The sequence below is a fragment of the Castor canadensis genome, chromosome 11 (genome assembly GCF_047511655.1).
Source record: "Castor canadensis chromosome 11, mCasCan1.hap1v2, whole genome shotgun sequence".
NCBI lineage: Eukaryota > Metazoa > Chordata > Mammalia > Rodentia > Castoridae > Castor > Castor canadensis.
This window is the reverse complement of record NC_133396.1, coordinates 118,001,056-118,021,362: the sequence shown is the minus strand read 5'-3', so window position 1 is coordinate 118,021,362 and position 20,307 is coordinate 118,001,056. Positions and strand designations below refer to the sequence as shown.

Genomic DNA, 20,307 nt, shown 5'->3' with positions numbered 1-20,307 from the left:
TTTCACCACATGGCTCAGGCTCAGTACACAGCCCAAGATCCTCCTGCCCCAGCCTCCCAAGTGCCAGGATTACATGTGTGCACCACCGTGCCCAGTTGCCCTTTTAAATGACTACTTTCTCTAATTACATACAAACATATGAGGTAAATGTTTCCTTTGGTTAGATTACACTTTGCTTTTCTCTGATGATTATTAATAATCAAAAACGTATTTTTTTCAAAAAGATGCTTGGAATTCAACCAAGCCCACACTTTCATGGGCTTTTTTCTGCATGAAAGTGCCATTGAAAGAGCACGGAGATAATTAGCATTTATGTCAGACATAACAGCCAAAACACAACGAATTTAATTGTCATTTTCCTACATGTGCACTTCAACATAACTTATTTTTTATCTGTAAATACAAACAATTATCAGTATCAAAAAGACCTGGAGCTACAAGGGTTTTCAAGGAAAATACATGAGCAAATAAATTTACATGTATTATATATACATATATATATGTATATATATATAAATAAACTAAACACTAATTTGTTTTTTATTATTGTTGCACTGGGGGTACATTGTGCCATTTACCAAAGTTCCTACCACAAAACCAATGAGTTTAATTGCCATTTTCCTGGCTGTGCAGGAAATAAGTTTATTTTTTAATCTGTAAATATAAATAATGAGCAATATAAAAAATCAGAACCACATGTAATATAATCAATATATATAATTTATGTTACATATATTATTAATATGCAATTATACACAATGTGCATATAATTGCTTTACATTTATATACATATAAATGTAAGGCAATTCATTTTATATATTTATATATAAATATAAAACAAAATTATATTTGCTGAGGGCATGTCAGAAAAATATGTTGATTATAAATCATATAACGGCATGCTCTTAAGGAAAACATCTTCTATTTGGGAAAGTGATTGTTGTTAGGGCTTAACTCTCCAAAAAAGACAGCAGAAGTTGGCTAGTCTAATGCCATGTCTTAAAACACAGAACCACCCAAACCTGGTAGGACCAGAGCTGTAGAAACTTGTGAATTGCTTTATAGAGAATTTACCTTGTTCCAAACTCAAGTGTCCATAAGAGCTCCACAGCTCCTGTGGGATTCCACCCACATAGATAAGTGAATTCACCACCAGTGGCTGGGCTCCAGCCTTTGAAGCATTCTCTTTCTGTTCATTTACACTTGCTGATAGGATGGAGCCTTCCTTTTTAATAATTACTTTATTCCACTTTCCATTACAGTAGGACAGGCCCAGCCAAAGATCCACTTGTATAAAGGCAAGACGGGCATTTAACTGGAAGCTCAATATTCCACTCTTTAGCTCTATCTGTGTATCATATTAAAAAAGAAAATGGATACATAAAAAGGCAGAATGGCAGCATGGGACAGAGCAGAAGGTCAATTTCTTAAAGAAAAACAAGAAATTTCCCTGAAATCCCTATATAAAATTATTCTACTTTATCCTAAACCAAACTGGAGTAACATAATGAAGTACTCTGTAAGCTTACAACTGACATGAAGAATGTTGTATTGAATCAAACAAATTCATACTCAGTAATGATTATACTACATGATGTGATATTATGTAGGCTTTTGCTTTAAAAAATATATAGTTAACATATTAAGTCCTGTTATAAATGACTGAATTACTGAAAAGAACAGATCAGTTTGAACTATGTCTATTTGCTTAGTTTCTAGAAAATGAGAAAATACTACTGCATGCACCAATTTAATTTTGGGGAAAATGTGACAAGAAAATATGAAAAAGAAATGTCAAGCTTGATGAAGCTTATTTTAACTGGTTAGTGATTTGCAAAATATATCTTGATTCACTATTTCAGTTTTATTCTAAATCTCTAACATAATTGCTTCTGTGTGTATTCTTTTAGATTAATGTACCATTTTCTAATGTGAGTATATTTTATCAAATTTTCAAAGTAAAGGAAAACTCATGTTTTCCTCTGAACTGTTACATGAATATTATCTTAACTACCATTTTAAAATTTTGTTTTAGAGGTCAGATCAGCAGCTATAGAACAGTTGAAAATTTGTTAAAACCAAATAAAAATTATTATATTTCCTATGCCGATGTCATTGTTTTGAAGTTCTCCAAGTAAATATACAGTACTTTTCACTCAATAAATGTTGAGACCCTATGTTCATACACCTGCTTCTCTAAGAAAAACACAGTTCAAAGAATTGCACTAATAGCAAGGCATACATGGAATGTGGGAGCAATGCTATAACCGAGAAAGCAATGGGGTACCATGGGAATAATGGAAAACAGATATGCCTTTTGCTCCCTGGAAATCAGGAAAGAATTAAAGTAAGGTTTTTAGAAATATGTAAGATTCATGGGAGGTCCCCCAATGAGGAAGATTGACATGCACAAAGGCATAGAGGCATTAGGTTTAAAGAAAGGTACCAAGTTAGGTAAGACAGAGGGTACATATGGGTTAGAGTCTTGCCAATTACATAGAAGCCAGATTATTGGAAGATTTGAGTGATATGAAAAAAAGTTCATCATATTCTTCCCACTATTATTTTGCATGAAAAATTCACTTCCCCAGGCATAAGTAGTATGCATTAGGGAGCTGGTAGTGTGGCCCAAATAGTGGAGCACTTGCCTAACAAGGGTGAAGCCCTGAGTTCAATCCCCAGTACCACTGAGAAAAAAGAAGAAGAATGCATTGGAAACTAGTGAAATTGCAAAAACATCACTGAAAACTGTTAAAGTAAGGACAATGATGAGGATAATAGGGAAGCTAAGGAGTATTTTGAAAAGCAACTTATAAAGACCTATCAAAAGTTAAGTAGCTGGACTGATGCAAATAGGGATGTGGACATTGGCAGTATGATATCAAGGAAGGAAAAGAGTAAGTTAAGTAGAAAGTGAACTAATTGCCAAAGTTCTCAATGTCTTGATAAAAATGAGAAGATCAGAGAGCTGAGAAGATATGAGGTTACAGTTTGAGATTTGTGATTTTAGCAGCCAGAAACATTCTAGTCTATCAAATTCTAGAGGGTAGCAGTGTATATTAAAATCACTTAGGGAACAGAAAGAGTTGTTGAAGGGTGATCTGTGAGCAGCCTAATGGAAGACTAGAGTATAACTTCTATGAAGGTCTACTTCTTTTACTGTTATATGGCAAATGCTAAAAGAAAGCTTAGCATATTGTAGGCATTCAATGTATTCTTGTCTAAATGTATTGATTTTTTTAAATTTATTTTAAGAGTTTCTTAAAATTAACATTACTGTTTGATGCAATGGATATATATTATATTTTCAATGGCAATGATGTAGCAATATGGAGGACTAAAGGGAAATATAGCGGGATTTGTGAGGCACCAATGGAAGCATATGTTCCTCAAGAGGAAAACCCAAATGATAAATGTCTTTGTGTCCTCCACAGTTATGCACATACAGACAACTACAAAATGCTTGGAAAAGATCACCACAAGATAAGCTCATTAACATGATTACTATTTATTCACTCAATAATATTTATTGAGTACATGATGACTGACAAGGGTGAGGATACAACTAAAATGAAGAAAGCCAAGGTCCATTTCACAGGACACTACAATTAAAAATTACTTGGAGAACCAAGTAATTTAGTGTCTTATACTAGTAATCCTAGCTTTTGGTAGACTGAGGTCTGCAGGATGGTAGTTCAAAGCCAGATGAGGCAAATAGTTTGTGAGATCCCATTTCCAAAATAACCCAAGCAAAAAGAGACTGAAGGTGTGGCTCAAGCAGTAGAGCACTTGCTTTGCAAGTGTGAAGCCCTGAGTTCAAACCCCAGTCCCACTAAAACAAACAAACAAAATTATTTGGGGGAAAAAACTACAATAAAAAAAATCAGAAACCACAGTTCAGGCCAATACTAACATTTGGGTTTGATATTGTAAAGTAAATTTGAATAAGTTAATTAACATACGGCAAGAAAATCAGGTCCATCTTTGTTGTAAATGAAAAGAAGCAGCCCATTCAACTGGTCAGTTTTGAACTTAAGGGAAATCTCAAAGTCCATTCCACCATGAAACATATTTGAATGAAGTTCCAGGAACCCTTTAAAGACACGAGTATGCATTAGCACACTGCCAGACTTTTAAGAGTGTTATAAGAGTCTAAGACACACACCGTTTTTACACAAGTATATCACAAAGAACATGCAAATTAATGCTATAAAATCCCTGTTGCAATTTTATTAGACATGGAAAATGAATTTGATAGAACTTTTCAGAGTCAACAATTCACTCTCTAAATCATGTAATTGTATCATGTAAGATAATTACTGTTTCATATAAGTATTAACAATAAATAGTGTTGTATAAGAAAAACTCAATGGAATTTATGAGAAAATGCAATGAAAATGTATATATATATATATGATTTTACTAATATCATAAGCTTTTATGTTCTGAAGATTATTTATAAAAAATTTATAACCCCACCCAAGGTTCCCTGGGTGGGAGGTAAACCATGGACCTCACCTTTTCCTGAACCTTTGGAACAATGGCAAGGATGGTTCTATTCACTGGTTCTCCTACAGTGGCTTCCTTACCTTCTTACATAGCTACACATAGCTAAAATTTTATGCTTTAAGAATACTGCTCATTTTACAATGAGATAAATATGTATTTATTAGTAAATATACTAAACAAAACTCCTTTGAAAAGATGTTTCAAAGTAAAGTTCAATCTGATTTCCAAATATGTGGTTTACAAATGAATGTATTTGGGCCTAACATATGTAGACCATGAACCATATGGCCCCCCAGAGAGAAGGCATAAAAATGCATTTATGAATCTCACTACTTATATTAAATATTTAGACTTTGAAAACATGTTTTTGTTCATGATGACTTCACTAGGCACTTCCATGATACTAGGTTCATATGAAGTTAAAATAAAATAGAGGGGATTAAAATATGACAAAACTAGAGCATACATACTGCTATAGTTTGGATCTTGATTTCCCCTAAATGTCTATATGTTAAAGGTCCAGGGTTGGATTAATGCAAGATGGTGAATCGTTATAAGATGGAACCTAGTCTAAGGATTTGAAGTCAGCAGAAGGGAATTGTGAACCCTTAGATGTTCCTCATTTTCTCTTTTACTTCCTTGTGATGAGGTGAATGCATTTCTTCCATCCCACTCTGTCATGATGTGCTGTCTCATATGCACAGGCCCAAGACCACAAGGCCAATTGATCTTGAACTAGAACCTCTAAAACTGTGTAGCAAAATAACCCTTTTCTCTTTATAAGTCTATTATACCAGATACTTTGTGATAGTGACTGAAAGCTGAGTAACTCACATGCTAAGCAACTATCATTGTCTGATTTAGTGTCTCACCTGTTCCTGGAAACAGGGCTCCTTCATTTAACAAAGTGAGACATCCCTCCCAGCTGTTATACACATTGACTTGCTCTTCCAAACTGTGCCAATCCAGAGGTTCCCAGATAACAGAGGGATTATAGTTCTTCATAAAATATACATCCTTGAGACAGCCCACAAAACCTTTTTGGATTATCTCTGCAAAAGTTGGTAGGTATCAAAAAGTACACATGATGTATTTTGAAATATTCTTCTCAAGTAATTAATTTTGTATGCCATTACAACCAAAGAAATGCGCAATAGGTCTCACCATCTAGTTACTGCAAGCCTCAAGTAATTCACATAAACACCATTCCACCAGATAAGTTAAATGGTGGACTCACCATATTTACAGAAACAGATGTTTATTTAAATCCTTTGGGTTTACAGTGTTAGCAAAACATTGCCTTTTAAACTAGCAAAGAAATCCACCTGCCCTAAACCTTAAAAATAAAGCACTATAATAGCTTTTCAAAATAAGGTTTGAAGGAAGTATTTCTATTCAATGTATGGTTTCTAGTATATTTCCCTCATCATGATGAACAAGTCTATTACTCAAGTGAATCAATAATTTGCTTTCACTTTTAGGAATTTGTGCAATAGTGATCTTAAATTTGGAACTCTCTAGCCCAGGTAGATGGGGGGATTATGAATATAGTACACCTGTGATAATAGGCAGTTGAGAGAAACAGAGCAAATGAGAGAATTCAAAAGAAAGCAAGAAAAACATCAATAAGAAAATGGTGCATGCAACTGAGGTCACATTCAATAGTTATGTCCTTCCTTGTGTGTGCAAGACCTGATGTTGGCTTTGAGTTTATGACTTGGTTCTAGGGAAGGCATTCATCAGCAAAGATCTATAGTCCAATTTTGAATGATTTATTTATTCTGGAGATATGTCCTCTATAGGAAAGGTACTTGGTGTCAGGGTGTTCTTTCTTCTGGTACTTATACTTGAAATTACCCTGAAAGGAAAATAACTGGAATAAAAACTGTATTGTATGAGTGTGTTTGTTTCAGAGAAACTTCTGCATCAGTTTAAATTACTAAATGAAAAATCTTCTCTCCGTTAGAGGCATTCTAAAGAGGTGTCTATAATTAATCTTGAAAACTCTAATATATGCTTCTTTAAACATCAACAAAAACTTATCTTCTTTACCAAAGTTCCATTCATACTGCCACTTGTGAACAAATTATACTTACCTGGATCCTGACTTCTTTGTATCAATAATGTAGCTACATTGTAAATTTCTGAAACAGAATTGGGGGGCACCTTGTAATCCTAATCAAGGACTTGGGAAAAACCCAAGAATTGTTTGCAGTGCATTTGAAGGGTGAATGCTCTTTGTATAAGGATCATGGTAGCTTTTATTAGTTCATCTTAGAGGACCTTTTAGTTCTCTTTTTCTAAAAATATGGAAATTACCTTATCAATGCCTCAATTACAATATTTATGGCATTAAGTTAGAATTATTTGTTTATATATTTTATAAACTCTGTTGTGACAAAGACCACATGTAATCACATGACTATCTGAGAATTGGTTTAGTGATTGTCATATAGAATGTACATTGGTAAAGAACTACATGAACCTACAAGTTAGGTTCTGTGTTGTTTATATGGTATTTAAAATCTTAGAAAAACTGATGCATAAGTCCTAAAATAATACACCTTTGATTGAAATTAGTTTAATTCTTTCCAACAAAATTTTTTGAGACTCTTTATACCAAGAACTGGGTACTGATAAGATAAGCACAACTAATACATGATTTTTTAGCAAAGGAGAAACCAAATAGAAAATTTTGATGCACAGATATAGAAAATATAGCATGAGTCAGAAAATAATACCTACTCATACATCCAAATAATGTAAATTGATTCCATTACAAGTATAGGCAACAACACATAATTAAACTTACCAAGATCCTTCCTGAGGGTGGTATAACCCTGTGGCAGTCCTCCTACAAACAACTTGGTATTATTCCCAATAATAGTGCTACCATTCAGGGTGGATGAGGATCCTATAGAGAAGGAAATGATAATTACAACTTCAGCAGGATAAGTGATTTGTACCAATTTAACGCATGATGAATTCCTTCTGAGCTGTGGAGCACTACTCTGTCTTCGTTCTTTTACTTCAGTGCCTGTTCCTTCTTTTCATCACTGATTCTCCTCATAGTCCCAGCATAATGGTGTTGATATGACTCAGACATCCTTCCTTCTCAAACACCTTCCTGTCTCTACTTATACAGACTCCCAGAGGTTCTGGACAGATGAGTAGTGGGCTGGACACCAGAGCAAACTACCAGAGACAAAGACCAGAGGGTCCTAGATCATGGATGATTTCATAAAGATGCAAGGCACCTGTTTAAGATTTCTGTCTTCTCTTTGGGGACAGGGAGGGAAGAGCTGGTTTGTGTTTTCCCAGAGCCTACCACACCATAATTAACCCTATTTACATATGGTCACTTGACTTTAAATAGCATTCTTAGCTGGCAATTCCCATTTTTTATTTCCATTCTGGGCCTCTTGCCTGAATTCAGACTTGCAAGTCCAGCAGCTTGATTGGTATCTGCAAGTGGATGACCCATTGATATCTTAGACTTGACACGTTCAAAACTTAACTCTAAACATCTCTTTCCAAATCTCTTACCACTGCCTTATATGCCTTAGTTTTGGCAGTTAGACTCTTGCAGTTATGAAGACCCCAAACCATGACATACAGCATCAGCAAATTCCATCCAGGGACAGGTGGTATCTTTGTGGACTATACAACCTTAAGCAGCCATAAATAGCACATTTATGAATGGGTGTAGTTGTGCTCCAATAAAACTTTATAAAAGCAGACATGAGCTGGGTTTGGTCCACAAGTAGCATTTTATCAGTTCCTGTTCTCCCTTTACCTCATCAAATTCTGTTAATTTGACATTTACGATTCAACCAGAATTGTATTATGTCCACAGTTATCTCTCTGGTTCTTCACACTATTTCTTACCTGAATTTTTGGATATGACAAAAGCCTATTTACTGACCTTCATGCTTTAGCCCTCTTTCCTCCTTTAAATTTATTCTCAACAGAGCAGCCAGGGTGATCCCTTAAAAAAGAAAAAGTTGGGTCCAGCATGGTGGTGCATGTCTACAATCCCCAGCTATGTAAGAGGGGGAGATGGGAAGATAGCAGTTCCAGGAAAGTCTAGGCAAAAGGTGCAAGACCCTATCTCAAAAATAAAATAGGACAAAAAGGGCTGGGGGTGTGACTCAAGTGATAGAGTTCTTGCCTTAAATCCCAGTACTAACAAAAAAAAAAAAGAAAAGAAAATGAAGAAGAAAGAGGATACAGCTTGTCACTCCTCTTTCCAAATGCTCCAATGACTTCTCTCTTACAAAGTAAAATTCCAAGGTCCTATATAACTTGACTTCTGTGACTTCATGTATTATTGTTATTCCTTTCACTACCTTTTTGCATCCTTCTTCCTTGATACACAACACAGGTAAGCTCCCATCTCAGGGCCCTGATACCTGCCGTCTCCTTGGTCTGAAACACTGCTTTTGTGGGTATGCTCATGGTTTGCTCCTTCATCCCTTTAAGTCTCTGATCACTTGTCACCATATCAGACACAGTCCTGTATAAAATGTAGCATTTGTCCCAACACACATACACACTCAACCCAAACACAGACACATATACACCGGTACCTTTCCTTCCTACCCTCCTTTTTCACCCTCAGAATTTATCATCATAAAATACTTATTTACTTATTTTGACTTTGCACCCCATTCTCATTGAAAATGTGAACTCTAGAAAGTTCTGTTTGCTCACTGTATCCAGATTACCTAGAACAATACCTAGAGTATTGTGGGAGTTTATTAAAATTATATGTTTCCTAAAAAGGGCTGAGGTGAAAATAACATATGTATATCCCAAATACATTAATACCCTGGATCATATGCAATCTAGTAATTTTTATAATTATTTGTAGTTGGTATCTAGAGTAGGATGGAAAGAAAGCTAAAGTTATATAGTCAATGGCAGATGTGTGCAAAATTTCTGGTTACTAACTGTATAAATTGGGAAAAATCATTTACCTTTTTCTGAGCTTTGATTTTTTTCATGTCTTAATGCACATAACTACATTACTCTATTTGCCTTCCTGGCAGTCAAAAATAATACAAGAGAAGGAAACTAAAAGCCTTTGCAAGTTGCAGAGGATGTAAAAGATAGAGAATGGTTACCAGTGACTTTGCTCTTATTTTTGCCTTACTGAAGTTCTCCATGGATGAAAAACTGGTTGCCAGACTTCACCATTTTAGAAACAAACTGGAGATAAATTCAACAGCAATTTAAATGAAATTGAATGGAGATTATGATAGCAGTAGAGATACAGAAATAAAAGCAATCAGAAATATGGCAACACCAGAATTATCAATACAGCTGTTTATATATATATATATATATCAAAGAAGAACTTACCTGTATACTGCCCGTCAACAGTGATTTGGCCAAAAGCCTCATGCCTTATAGCAATTATTTCACACCATTTGCTATCATTATATTGTTTACCATGATCATTTGTTGTGGTAACTTCCACTGATGACCCCTTAGGAGAATGAATGAATAAATGAATGAATGCTTATATACAAATATATTCACAGACTCTTGTATATTTGTCAGAAATCAATTTCCCACCCTCTTTAAACTGTTCCATGAAACAGAAAGGGAAGAAAAACTGCCTAACTCATTTTATGAAGCCAGTATTACACTCATCCCAAAATCAGACAAAGACACCTCCAAAAAGGAGAACTATAGGTCAATCTCCTTAATGAACATCAATTCAAAAATACTCAATAAAATAATGGAAAACTGAACCCAACAATACATCAGAAAGATCATTCACCATGACCAAGTTGGATTTCATCCCAGGGATGCAGGGGTGGTTCAACATACGAAAATCAATAAACGTAATAAACCACATTAACAGAAGCAAAGACAAAAACAAACCACTTGATCATCTCAATAGATGCAGAAAAAACCTTCGACAAGATCCAACATCACTTCGTGATAAAAGCTCTAAGAAAACTAGGAATAGAAGGAAAGTACCTCAACATTGTTAAGGCTATATATGACAAACCTACAGCCAACATCATACTTAATGGTGAAAAACTGAAGCCATTTCCCCTAAAGTCAGGAATAAGACAAGGATGTCCACTATCCCCACTTCTATTCAACACAGTACTGGAATTCCTAGCCAGAGCAATTAGTCAAGAAGAAGAAATAGAAGGAACACAAATAGGTAAAGAAATTGTCAAAACATCCCTATTTGCAGATGATATGATCCTATACCTTAAAGACCCAAAAAACTATACCCCAAAACTCCTAGATACCATTTACAGCTATAGCAAGGTGGCAGGGTACAAAATCAACTTATAAAAATCATTAGCTTTTCTATACACCAACAACGAACTAATTGAGAAAGAATATATGGAAATAACTCCATTTACAATAGCCTCAAAAAAAATCAAATACCTAGCAGTAAATTTAACAAAGGTAGTGAATGACCTCTACAAGGAGAACTACAAAACCCTGAAGAAGGAGATTGAGGAAGACTACAGAAGGTGGAGAGATCTCCTGTGCTCATGGATTGGTAGAATCAACATAGTAAAAATGGTTATACTACCAAAAGCAATCTACATGTTTAACGCAATTCCCACGAAAATCCTAATGACATTCATCACAGAGATTGAAAAATCTATCCTAAAATCCATTTGGAAACACAAGAGACTGTGAATAGCCAAGGCAATGCTCAGCAAAAAGAACAATGCTGGAGGTATCACAACACCTGACTTCAAACTATATTACAAAGCAGTAGCAATAAAAACAGCATGGTACTGGCACAAAAACAGACATGAAGACCAGTGGAACAGAATAGAGGACCCAGATATGACTCCACACAACTATGCCCACCTTATTTTTGACAAAGGTGCTAAAAATATACGATGGAGAAAAGACAGCCTCTTCAACAAATGTCTTCAAAAAACCATCTGCAAAAAACTGAAACTAGATCCATGTTTATCACCCTGTACTAGTATCAACTCAAAATGGATCAAGGACCTTAATATCAGACCCAAAACTCCAAAGTATGTACATGAAAGAGCAGGAAACACTCTGGAAGTAATAGGTATAGACAAGGACTTCCTTAATAGAACCCCAGCAGCTCAGCAACTAGTAGAAAGTATAGACAAATGGGACTTCATAAAAGTAAAAAGCTTCTGCACAACAAAAGAAATGGTCCCTAACCAGAAAGACCACCCACAGAGTGGGAGAAAATATTTGCCAACTATACATCAGACAAGGACTGATAACCAGAATATACAAGAAACTCAAAAATCTAACCCCCTCCCCAAAATCAATGAACCAATAAAGAAATGGGCAACTGAACTAAACAGAACTTTCTCAAAAGAAGAAATTCAAATGACCAAAAAACACATGAAAAAATGCTCACCATCTCTAGCCATAAAGGAAATGCAAATCAAAACCACACTAAGATTCCACCCCACCCCTGTTAGAATAGCCATCATTAAAAACACAACTAACAACAGGTGTTGGCGAGGATGCAGGGATAAAGGAACCCTCTTATACTGCTAGTGGGAAGGCAAACAAGTGCAACCACTTTGGAAAAAAATTTGGAGCCTTCTTAAAAATCTAAACATAGATCTGCCTATGATCCAGCAATCCCACTCCTGGGGATATACCCAAAGGAATGTGACACAGGTTACTCCAGAGGTACCTGCACATCCATGTTTATTGCAGCACTATTCACAATAGCCAAGTTATGGAAACAGCCAAGATGCCCCACTACTGATGAATGGATTAAGAAAATGTGGTATCTATACACAATGGAATTTTACTCAGCCACGAAGAAGAATGAAATATCGTCATTTGCAGGTAAATGGATGGAACTGGAGTACATCATTCTGAGCGAGGTTAACTGGGCTCAGAAGACCAAAAATCCTATGTTCTCGCTCATATGCGGACTTTAGATCTAGGGCAAATGCAGCAATGTTGTTGGACTTGGGTCACATGATAAGGTGAGAGCACACATGGGAGGTATGGGGATAGGCAAGAAACCCAAAAATCATGATAGTATTTGAGGTCCTCACTGCAGAGGAACTAATACAGAAACTCTAAAGCAACAGAGATCAATATGAGAAGGGGATCAAGAACTAGAAAAAAGATCAGTTAGAGATGAATCAACTTAGCATGTAACACATTTGTAAATGGAAGCAATGCTAGGAATCTCCCTGTGTAGCTATTCTTATCTCAACTAGCAAAAATGCTTTGTCTTTCTTATTATTGCTTATGTTTTCTCTTCAACAAAATTAGAGATAAGGACTGAACAGATTCTGCCTGACTGAGGGGGAATGGGAGGGGAGAGGGAGGGACAGAGGGTAGGGGGAGAAATGTCCCAAACAATGTATGCACATATGAATAAATGAATAAAAAAAAGAAACCAATTTACCAATTTCAACATTATGATCCTTATGCCAATATCACACATTTCAAACAGAACTCAAAATTAATGATGTCCAGCCATCATTTTGGCTTTCCTGTGATGTATGTCTCTGAACACCACAGTGCCCAAGTCTGAAAAGAACTCTTGGAATAAAAATCTTTACAAATGCAATTTTACTCTGAGTACCTATATTTATAAGAAAGTTAATGAGTTTTGTAGTCTAAGTTGTTAGGATTTAATTTTCATGGCAGAATGATGAAAAAGAGGAGAAGCATTTGAAACTAACAAAATAGCACTGAAAATTTGTTCTAAAAGCTAGAAAACATCAGGCAAATTAGTTTCTCTTCCATTCACTTAACTACTATTAACAAGAAAGAATAAGATTCACGTTAAATATTAATGAGAAATTAATATATCGAACTTAAGTGTAGTACACAATGCTTTGCAGTCTCTCTTCTAACATGTAGTGCTCTGACTAAGAAAACAGTATGTAGCTGCAAATGCTTTCCTAGATAGATATGACCTAGGAAATGTCAGACACCAAGAACAGAGATTAGCAAAAGAATAGACTAACAAAGAAAGAAAATGAGAAGAGCAAATTGCCACCCTAGTGAGTCAGAAAAAAGTTAGTACTTTTTCACTATGTTATGGTTATCACAGTGGTAATCTTTTTGAGTCTTAATAAACAAGTCAGGCCAAGTAAGAGAAATTTCCAGTTTATCTCCAGCATCATTTACTATTACTATTAAAGAAAAACAAAATTACTCTAAATCTTCTAAATGAACATAAATTTCTTACTCAAAAGTTGGTTTCCTTAGCAAAAATAAATATTCCAGTAAAAAATTTGAAACTAAAAGCAAATTTGAGTAAGATGTACACTTTTCAAAAATTACCTGCAAACTCTAATAACTTTACTCTACTGGTGTTCATAAGAGAAAACTAATTATTATCTGATGTAATAGATGTGAAGAATTATATTGCCCAAAGTATAATATCCAGCACAATATCTTACGTCAACCATTTCTGTTGATATCTCCCTAACAGTTTCAGTGACAGAACATGTCTATCCTACACTTAACTGGCTTCTCTCGGGCCTCATAATGTATCTGACAATGTTCACGACATACAGAATTTCATGTTACCATGGTTAAAAAAAACCAGTTTTTAATTTCCCATGAGTGTGAGTGGGATGCTTCTCCCATGGACAGTGTCCCAAGTTTTATAGACTTCTTACTTGGTCAGCTAGAAACATGACCAAATGCCAAGTTTACTTTCTAGCCCTTGAATTTTTGTGAGTTGACTTTCTTTGTATCTGTTTCCTTCTACATACTCTTATTTTTTCCAACCCTATTTCAACATTTTAATATTTTAGAAACACACATTTCATTTACGTAGTTTAATAATTAAAACCAGAACTGGTGTCGTGCCCAATTAATGTGCCCTAGTAGCATGCCCATTAGTTTTTCCATTAGTGAATTCAGCAATACTAATGGGATTACTAGCATGGGATGCTAATTGGGCGTGACATAAGAAACTGGCTTACTTCTTAGCATACCCTTGCTAATGATGAAATTAATGAGCATTTTATTAAATGCTGTCTCATCAAAGTGTACTTAGTTAGCGTTGAAATTGTTACAAACGATGCTGCATTCTGAAGATCAGGTGCCTAAGTAAGTGGTTCTTCATATTTTGTTTGGCAACAATCTGAAGCATTAATAGTGCTCTACATCAGAAATCATGTTTATTGGAGAAGAATCCAAGAATATAGTGCACAGTCACAGTGGGCCAAACTTGCTTCAGTGCTTTCAGGAATGTGGAATTGTATTCTTTGATGATGATCTTAAGATTATTTAAGACTCTTCCCTCACCAGCACCCCCAATGTTAAAAGAACAATTCTCTTGTCAGTTCTGGTATCATATAATGCAGTTTGATCTTTCTGAGTGGAAAAACATAAGGGCACATTAAATAGATGTTCTTCAGAGTTATTTGGAAGATTTAGCTTTCACAGTTTCCCTCTCAGGGAAGGCAGAATGTTATGTGACTCTTCTGTTAATGTCACTGAGCATAGAACATGGAGGTGATAATCATGGGTCATTACAATAACATATCATCTGATCATGTATATTGAAAATTGAAATTAACCAAATAAAGGATGAGAAGATTATAACTATTTTGAAGCCTTAGCAAAAAACATGGCAATTAAATTTTCAGTTAACTTTTCTTTTGTGTCTCTGAACAATGATTCCAAATGTTCAGTCCTCAATATATATATTTCCAATTTTATGTGTTATGGAGAATCTTTTCCCTTCCCCCTAAACATTTATTGAACAGAATTCACTGGATAGTTGAAAGAGAAAAACAAATTTGTATATCTATAACCTAGGATTTGCAGTTATGTAAGGGATTCATTACTGAAGTTTATTTAGATATTTTAAAAAACAGCAAAGTACAAGGTGACCTCAAGTTATTTTAAAGCTATGTACCAGATAGTAACTTTAAAATTCTCTGAAAATAACTCTTTTCACAGTTCAAATTTTAATTGTTTTTGAATGGATTCAGAGGGTATTTTGAGTAGTTTGAAAATAACCATCTTATTGTTTTCTGATAAAAGTAAAAGTATCTAACAAGCAGGTAAATTAGAATAAATAAATACTAAATTTTTATATGATTATTAAAACCTGAAATCTTAACACAGAAAAATGTTAATTTTATTTGATTATAAATAGTAGTGTTTTACCACTTGTTCTCAAATTAGTTAACCAACCACTGTATCAACAATATTTATTAAGCATCTTCTCTGTTCCAGTGACTGTGCCAGGTCCTGAGGACATATTTGTGAATAAAACAGACCTAGATTTTGTCTTCACTGGACTGCACAGTACTAACAAAGACATTAAGCACATAATTACCTGTGCAATGAGTACAATAAGTTATTCACTAGATAATGTCCACATTTAAAAACAAAAGGAAAGAAAAATAGTTCAAAGTGATATCCAAAGAATTTAAAATATAAATAATCTTAATGCCACCAGGAGACCTAGAAAACAAACTTCTATACTTTAAAGGTGGAGAAGCTTTAACTTTGTACAAGAAGCTGTATTCATTCTTCCTCCCCCAAATGAAAACAATAGAAGTCAATTCAAAATTTCCTTCATCTGACAGCTTCAACAATTGCCTAAAAATAAGTGGGCCCTTCATTGTACAGTTAGCAAATAAGCCCAGTTAACCTGCGTTAAATACAAATTCCTTGGAGGTAAGGAAGGACACAGCCCTTGCTAGCTTGAGGTCAGTTTTTCATAGATTGCATTCTGACCCATGAGCACTTACTATACCTGATTACATTTTCTCAAATATACCCTAGGGCAATCCTGCTCAACCAATACCTTACTTTCTAAAAAAGTAAGTTAATTGTCATTGTGCTGAAAACACATGCAGCTTTTTGCCTTATAGAGAGAGATTATTATTCCAGACAGAAATTCACTTACCCAGTATCATTAAACCCTTTGTACTCCCCCTTCAGCTCCAAACTTCTGGCTCTCACAATCTTATTAGAACTTGGCTGGCACCTACCAACTATGTATCCAGGTTGGGTTTGCCTCTACAGGGTGGGGATGGGACAGCTGGGAATGTTAACTGCAGTGGTGAGGATTTGCCGTATTTGTGGGAGAAAGAGAAGAATAAAGCAGAAGAAATGATGGTCAGTGCCCTAGGAATGTTTTCCAAGCTTTGCACCAGACTGTTTATCTGATCATAAAGGAGGTGGAAAAGATGAGGCCCTGAGAATTTCCTGGCAGCCACTCCCATGACTGAGTAGAGAGAAGCATTGTTTGAGCCCTTCATCCTCCTATTCTGTAGTCTTAAAGTATTACATCCTTTAGAAAGAGGAAGGAGACTGTGGTCAGACATGGCAGCATCAATTTGAATTCTCCAAACACTTCATCCCATATGTTTAGACCACGTATATATGCATGCATGCATGTGTGTGTATGTGTTTACTGAATACTCAAAGTTCTGTGATGAAAAACCTGTGGTTGGTGTCCTTAGGAGGTGTGTTTTGTTCAATTCTCATTTACATGTTCCTAGTTCCTAACTGCTTATTGTGCCTGGCATACAGTACATTCTTAACAACATTGCACAAAATAAGTAAAGTAAACCAAGGGTCATAGCTATTACTAAACCACTGTGTAACTTTGTTTAAACCATTTGGTCTGAAGGCGTGAGAACAATACCCTGCTCACAGGGCTACTTTGAGAACAAAATGAGATCATTAATGTGAAATGAGCCTATGTTGTATACTTTGAAGCTTTATAGATAAGTGTGTATGTGATTAAGGCTTTTCTCCATGTGGCTTTTCAAATGTCCCCAGGTAGTAATAGGTTGAAGGAGGAAAATCAGATTCAGGTTATTTCTCACTGACATTCTTCCATTTAACTGTACCATTCCTTTTCATTTTCCCCCCTGATTTTTACAATTTAGCATTTGGTATTTTTTTCTACCTTTTTTATTTGGATGTTCTGTGGAACATTTTCATTCCATTAATAATTAGCTTCTAATAATTAGCTTCTAATAAGATAATTATTAGTAGAATTATAAGCTAATAAGCTAATTATTAATTGCTAATAATTAGAAAAATAAAATATTTTGCTCATTATTTTATATAAAGATGAATCCAAAATACCTTCCCCAACTAATCTGATACCTTTAAAAACTTTTAAAACTGAATTTTCCCTCCCCTTCTGGTCACTAATTTCATGTGTAGGTATTTGTTTCACTGTGGTATTTTTTTCTTACTCTTGCATTGTTTCTCTTCAATTTCAGAGATTCTTTTTTTTTCATTTTTCTTTTATTATTCATATGTGCATACAAGGCTTGGTTCATTTCTCCCCCCTGCCCCCACCCCCTCCCTTACCACCCACCCCTCCCCCTCCCCCCCAATACCCAGCAGAAACTATTTTGCCCTTATCTCTAATTTTGTTGTAGAGAGAGTATAAGCAATAATAGGAAGGAACAGGGTTTTTGCTGGTTGATATAAGGATAGCTATACAGGGCATTGACTCACATTGATTTCCTGTGCATGGGTGTTACCTTCTAGGTTAATTCTTTTTGATCTAACCTTTTCTCTAGTACCTGTTCCCCTTTTCCTATTGGCCTCAGTTGCTTTAAGGTATCTGCTTTAGCTTCTCTGTGTTAAGGGCAACAAATGCTAGCTAGTTTTTTAGGTGTCTTACCTATCCTCACCCCTTCCTTGTGTGCTCTCGCTTTTATCATGTGCTCATAGTCCAATCCCCTTGTTGTGTTTGCCCTTGATCTAATGTCCACATATGAGGGAGAACATACGATTTTTGGTCTTTTGGGCCAGGCTAACCTCACTCAGAATGATGTTCTCCAATTCCATCCATTTACCAGCGAATGATAACATTTCGTTCTTCTTCATGGCTGCATAAAATTCCATTGTGTATAGATACCACATTTTCTTGATCCATTCATCAGTGGTGGGGCATTTTGGCTGTTTCCATAACTTGGCTATTGTGAATAGTGCTGCAATAAACATGGATGTGCAGGTGCCTCTGGAGTAACAGTCTTTTGGGTATATCCCCAAGAGAATTTCAGAGATTCTTATTTGACACTGTAAGACAAATTTCTAGTCACTCTATCATTAAATATTTAGGCTTAGCTTAATATTGTTAAGTTATTCATCACTGCTTCTCTTTTTTATTATACAATATGTTTTTCATTATATTACTGTTAATACGGGGGTAATTGTGACATTTACAGAAGTTCTTACAATATATCATAGTTGCTTCTCTTTTCTGTATTTTGGACTTGTTTTTTCCTTGGGGTTAGATGGCTAGGTAACATATTCCCTTCCAATATGGTGCATGGATACCATTTTTTTCTGAAACATCTTTCTTTTGCTCTGAAAAGCAGGATAGTAGGATTGCTAATGGTCTTTGGAGATGGACTGCCTGAGTTTAAAATTGTGTGACATTGGAAAAATTAATTTATTCATGGTTCAGTTTTCTTACCTATAAAAAGGAAACTGTAAATGTTTAGAATCGTTGAGAAGTTCAAACAAGTGTGCGTGTGAATGTGGGTGTGTGTGTTTACACAGAGAGAGAACACTTAGCTTGGCAGGTAGAGAGCTTGTACTAGGATTTACTCCTTAACAAAAACTTACTCAATTTCTTTCAACAAATCTGTAACCAATTCTTTCTTAATCATAGTTTCTACTATTTTATGTTTTATTATTTTCTTTTATTCTTCCTTTTGACTCTTTTCTTAATAATATTGGTAGAATCTAACTTTTTTCATATTTTTATCATGCACTTTGAAAAATGTTTTCAACTTTATGTCCCAACCTACCAATCTGAAGCTCAATGTATCTATCTAATTAATCCTCTTAAAGTTTTCAAATGAAAAAGTAATATTTTCAGTCCTACAATTGGATAATCTTTAATGTACCAAATTTTCCCCTCAGTTTCCACCTGCCCTACCTTCTGTGATAGCTGCATCTTCACCTCATTTCTCTGGGGGACCCAAAGAGAGTGTGCTGGTTTTATTTCTTAGACACAGCAGGGTCTACTTAAGTGTGATGCTACATCTCTTTGCTCCCTCCCTACCCACCTATTAGCATTGTTTAAGAAGCTGAAATTTCTGGAGGCATCTGGAAGGCCTTATGGCTTGAGGACCTCTAATACCCTCTCCAGGGAGTTACCAGGCCCTTGTCAAGACATCAAGGGGAAATCTTTCTGCCTCTGGTATCCCTAGTTTCCAGCTTCATTAAGCAGGAAGGACTCAGCCTGCCTTTTGTACCTGGAATGATGCTAAGACACACTTGGTCTAATAAGCCCTGACTCTCCCTCCAAGTTCTTTGGATCTCTAGAGTACATGAAGCTGTGATCCTCACCTAGGGTTCTTAGTTGATGATCCTAGATGAAATTCAGATACAGAGGGAAAGTTGTGCCAGTTTTGTGAATATAATGTATAGAATTATTTACAAGTATGAGATATACTTCAATCATCAGTTTTCAGTTGAAGACCTGAGAAAATGGAAAGTAGTCTTTACTGAGTCTTTCTCATTCTTCAATTACTCATAAGTCCAATACATTGCCTACTATCAAATGCTTGCTAGTGCTTGTCTAATTAAAGTGAAGACAACTTCAGATGACTGTTCAGTGGTTTCCCATTGCCCTCAGGAAAAATTCCAATTCTTACTTTTGCTTACAGGGCCATAAATGACTTGGCTGCTCCACTAACTTTAAATTACCCCTTTTTCCCTTGTTTCTATTTGCTAGCCTCATCAGATTTAACTCAATGTATTGAACATACCACGTTCTTGTCTATCTCCAGCACTTAACATTTGCTGTTTGCTCTTCCTGGAAACTCTACTCCT

At 35.4% G+C, this 20,307-nt stretch overlaps 1 protein-coding gene across 1 annotated transcript in view; it reads right to left on the bottom strand.

Moving 5' to 3' along the window:
- The window catches only part of Ush2a (usherin), a 759,580-nt gene that overhangs the window by 424,925 nt on the left and 314,348 nt on the right, over positions 1 to 20,307 (bottom strand). The window contains exons 23-27 of the mRNA XM_074048325.1: positions 9,874 to 10,000; positions 7,322 to 7,423; positions 5,382 to 5,561; positions 3,963 to 4,093; positions 1,075 to 1,348 (exon numbers count right to left, since the gene is read on the bottom strand). Coding sequence (XP_073904426.1) covers positions 1,075 to 1,348; positions 3,963 to 4,093; positions 5,382 to 5,561; positions 7,322 to 7,423; positions 9,874 to 10,000 — 814 coding nt within the window. The remainder of the gene's footprint in view (positions 1 to 1,074; positions 1,349 to 3,962; positions 4,094 to 5,381; positions 5,562 to 7,321; positions 7,424 to 9,873; positions 10,001 to 20,307) is intronic.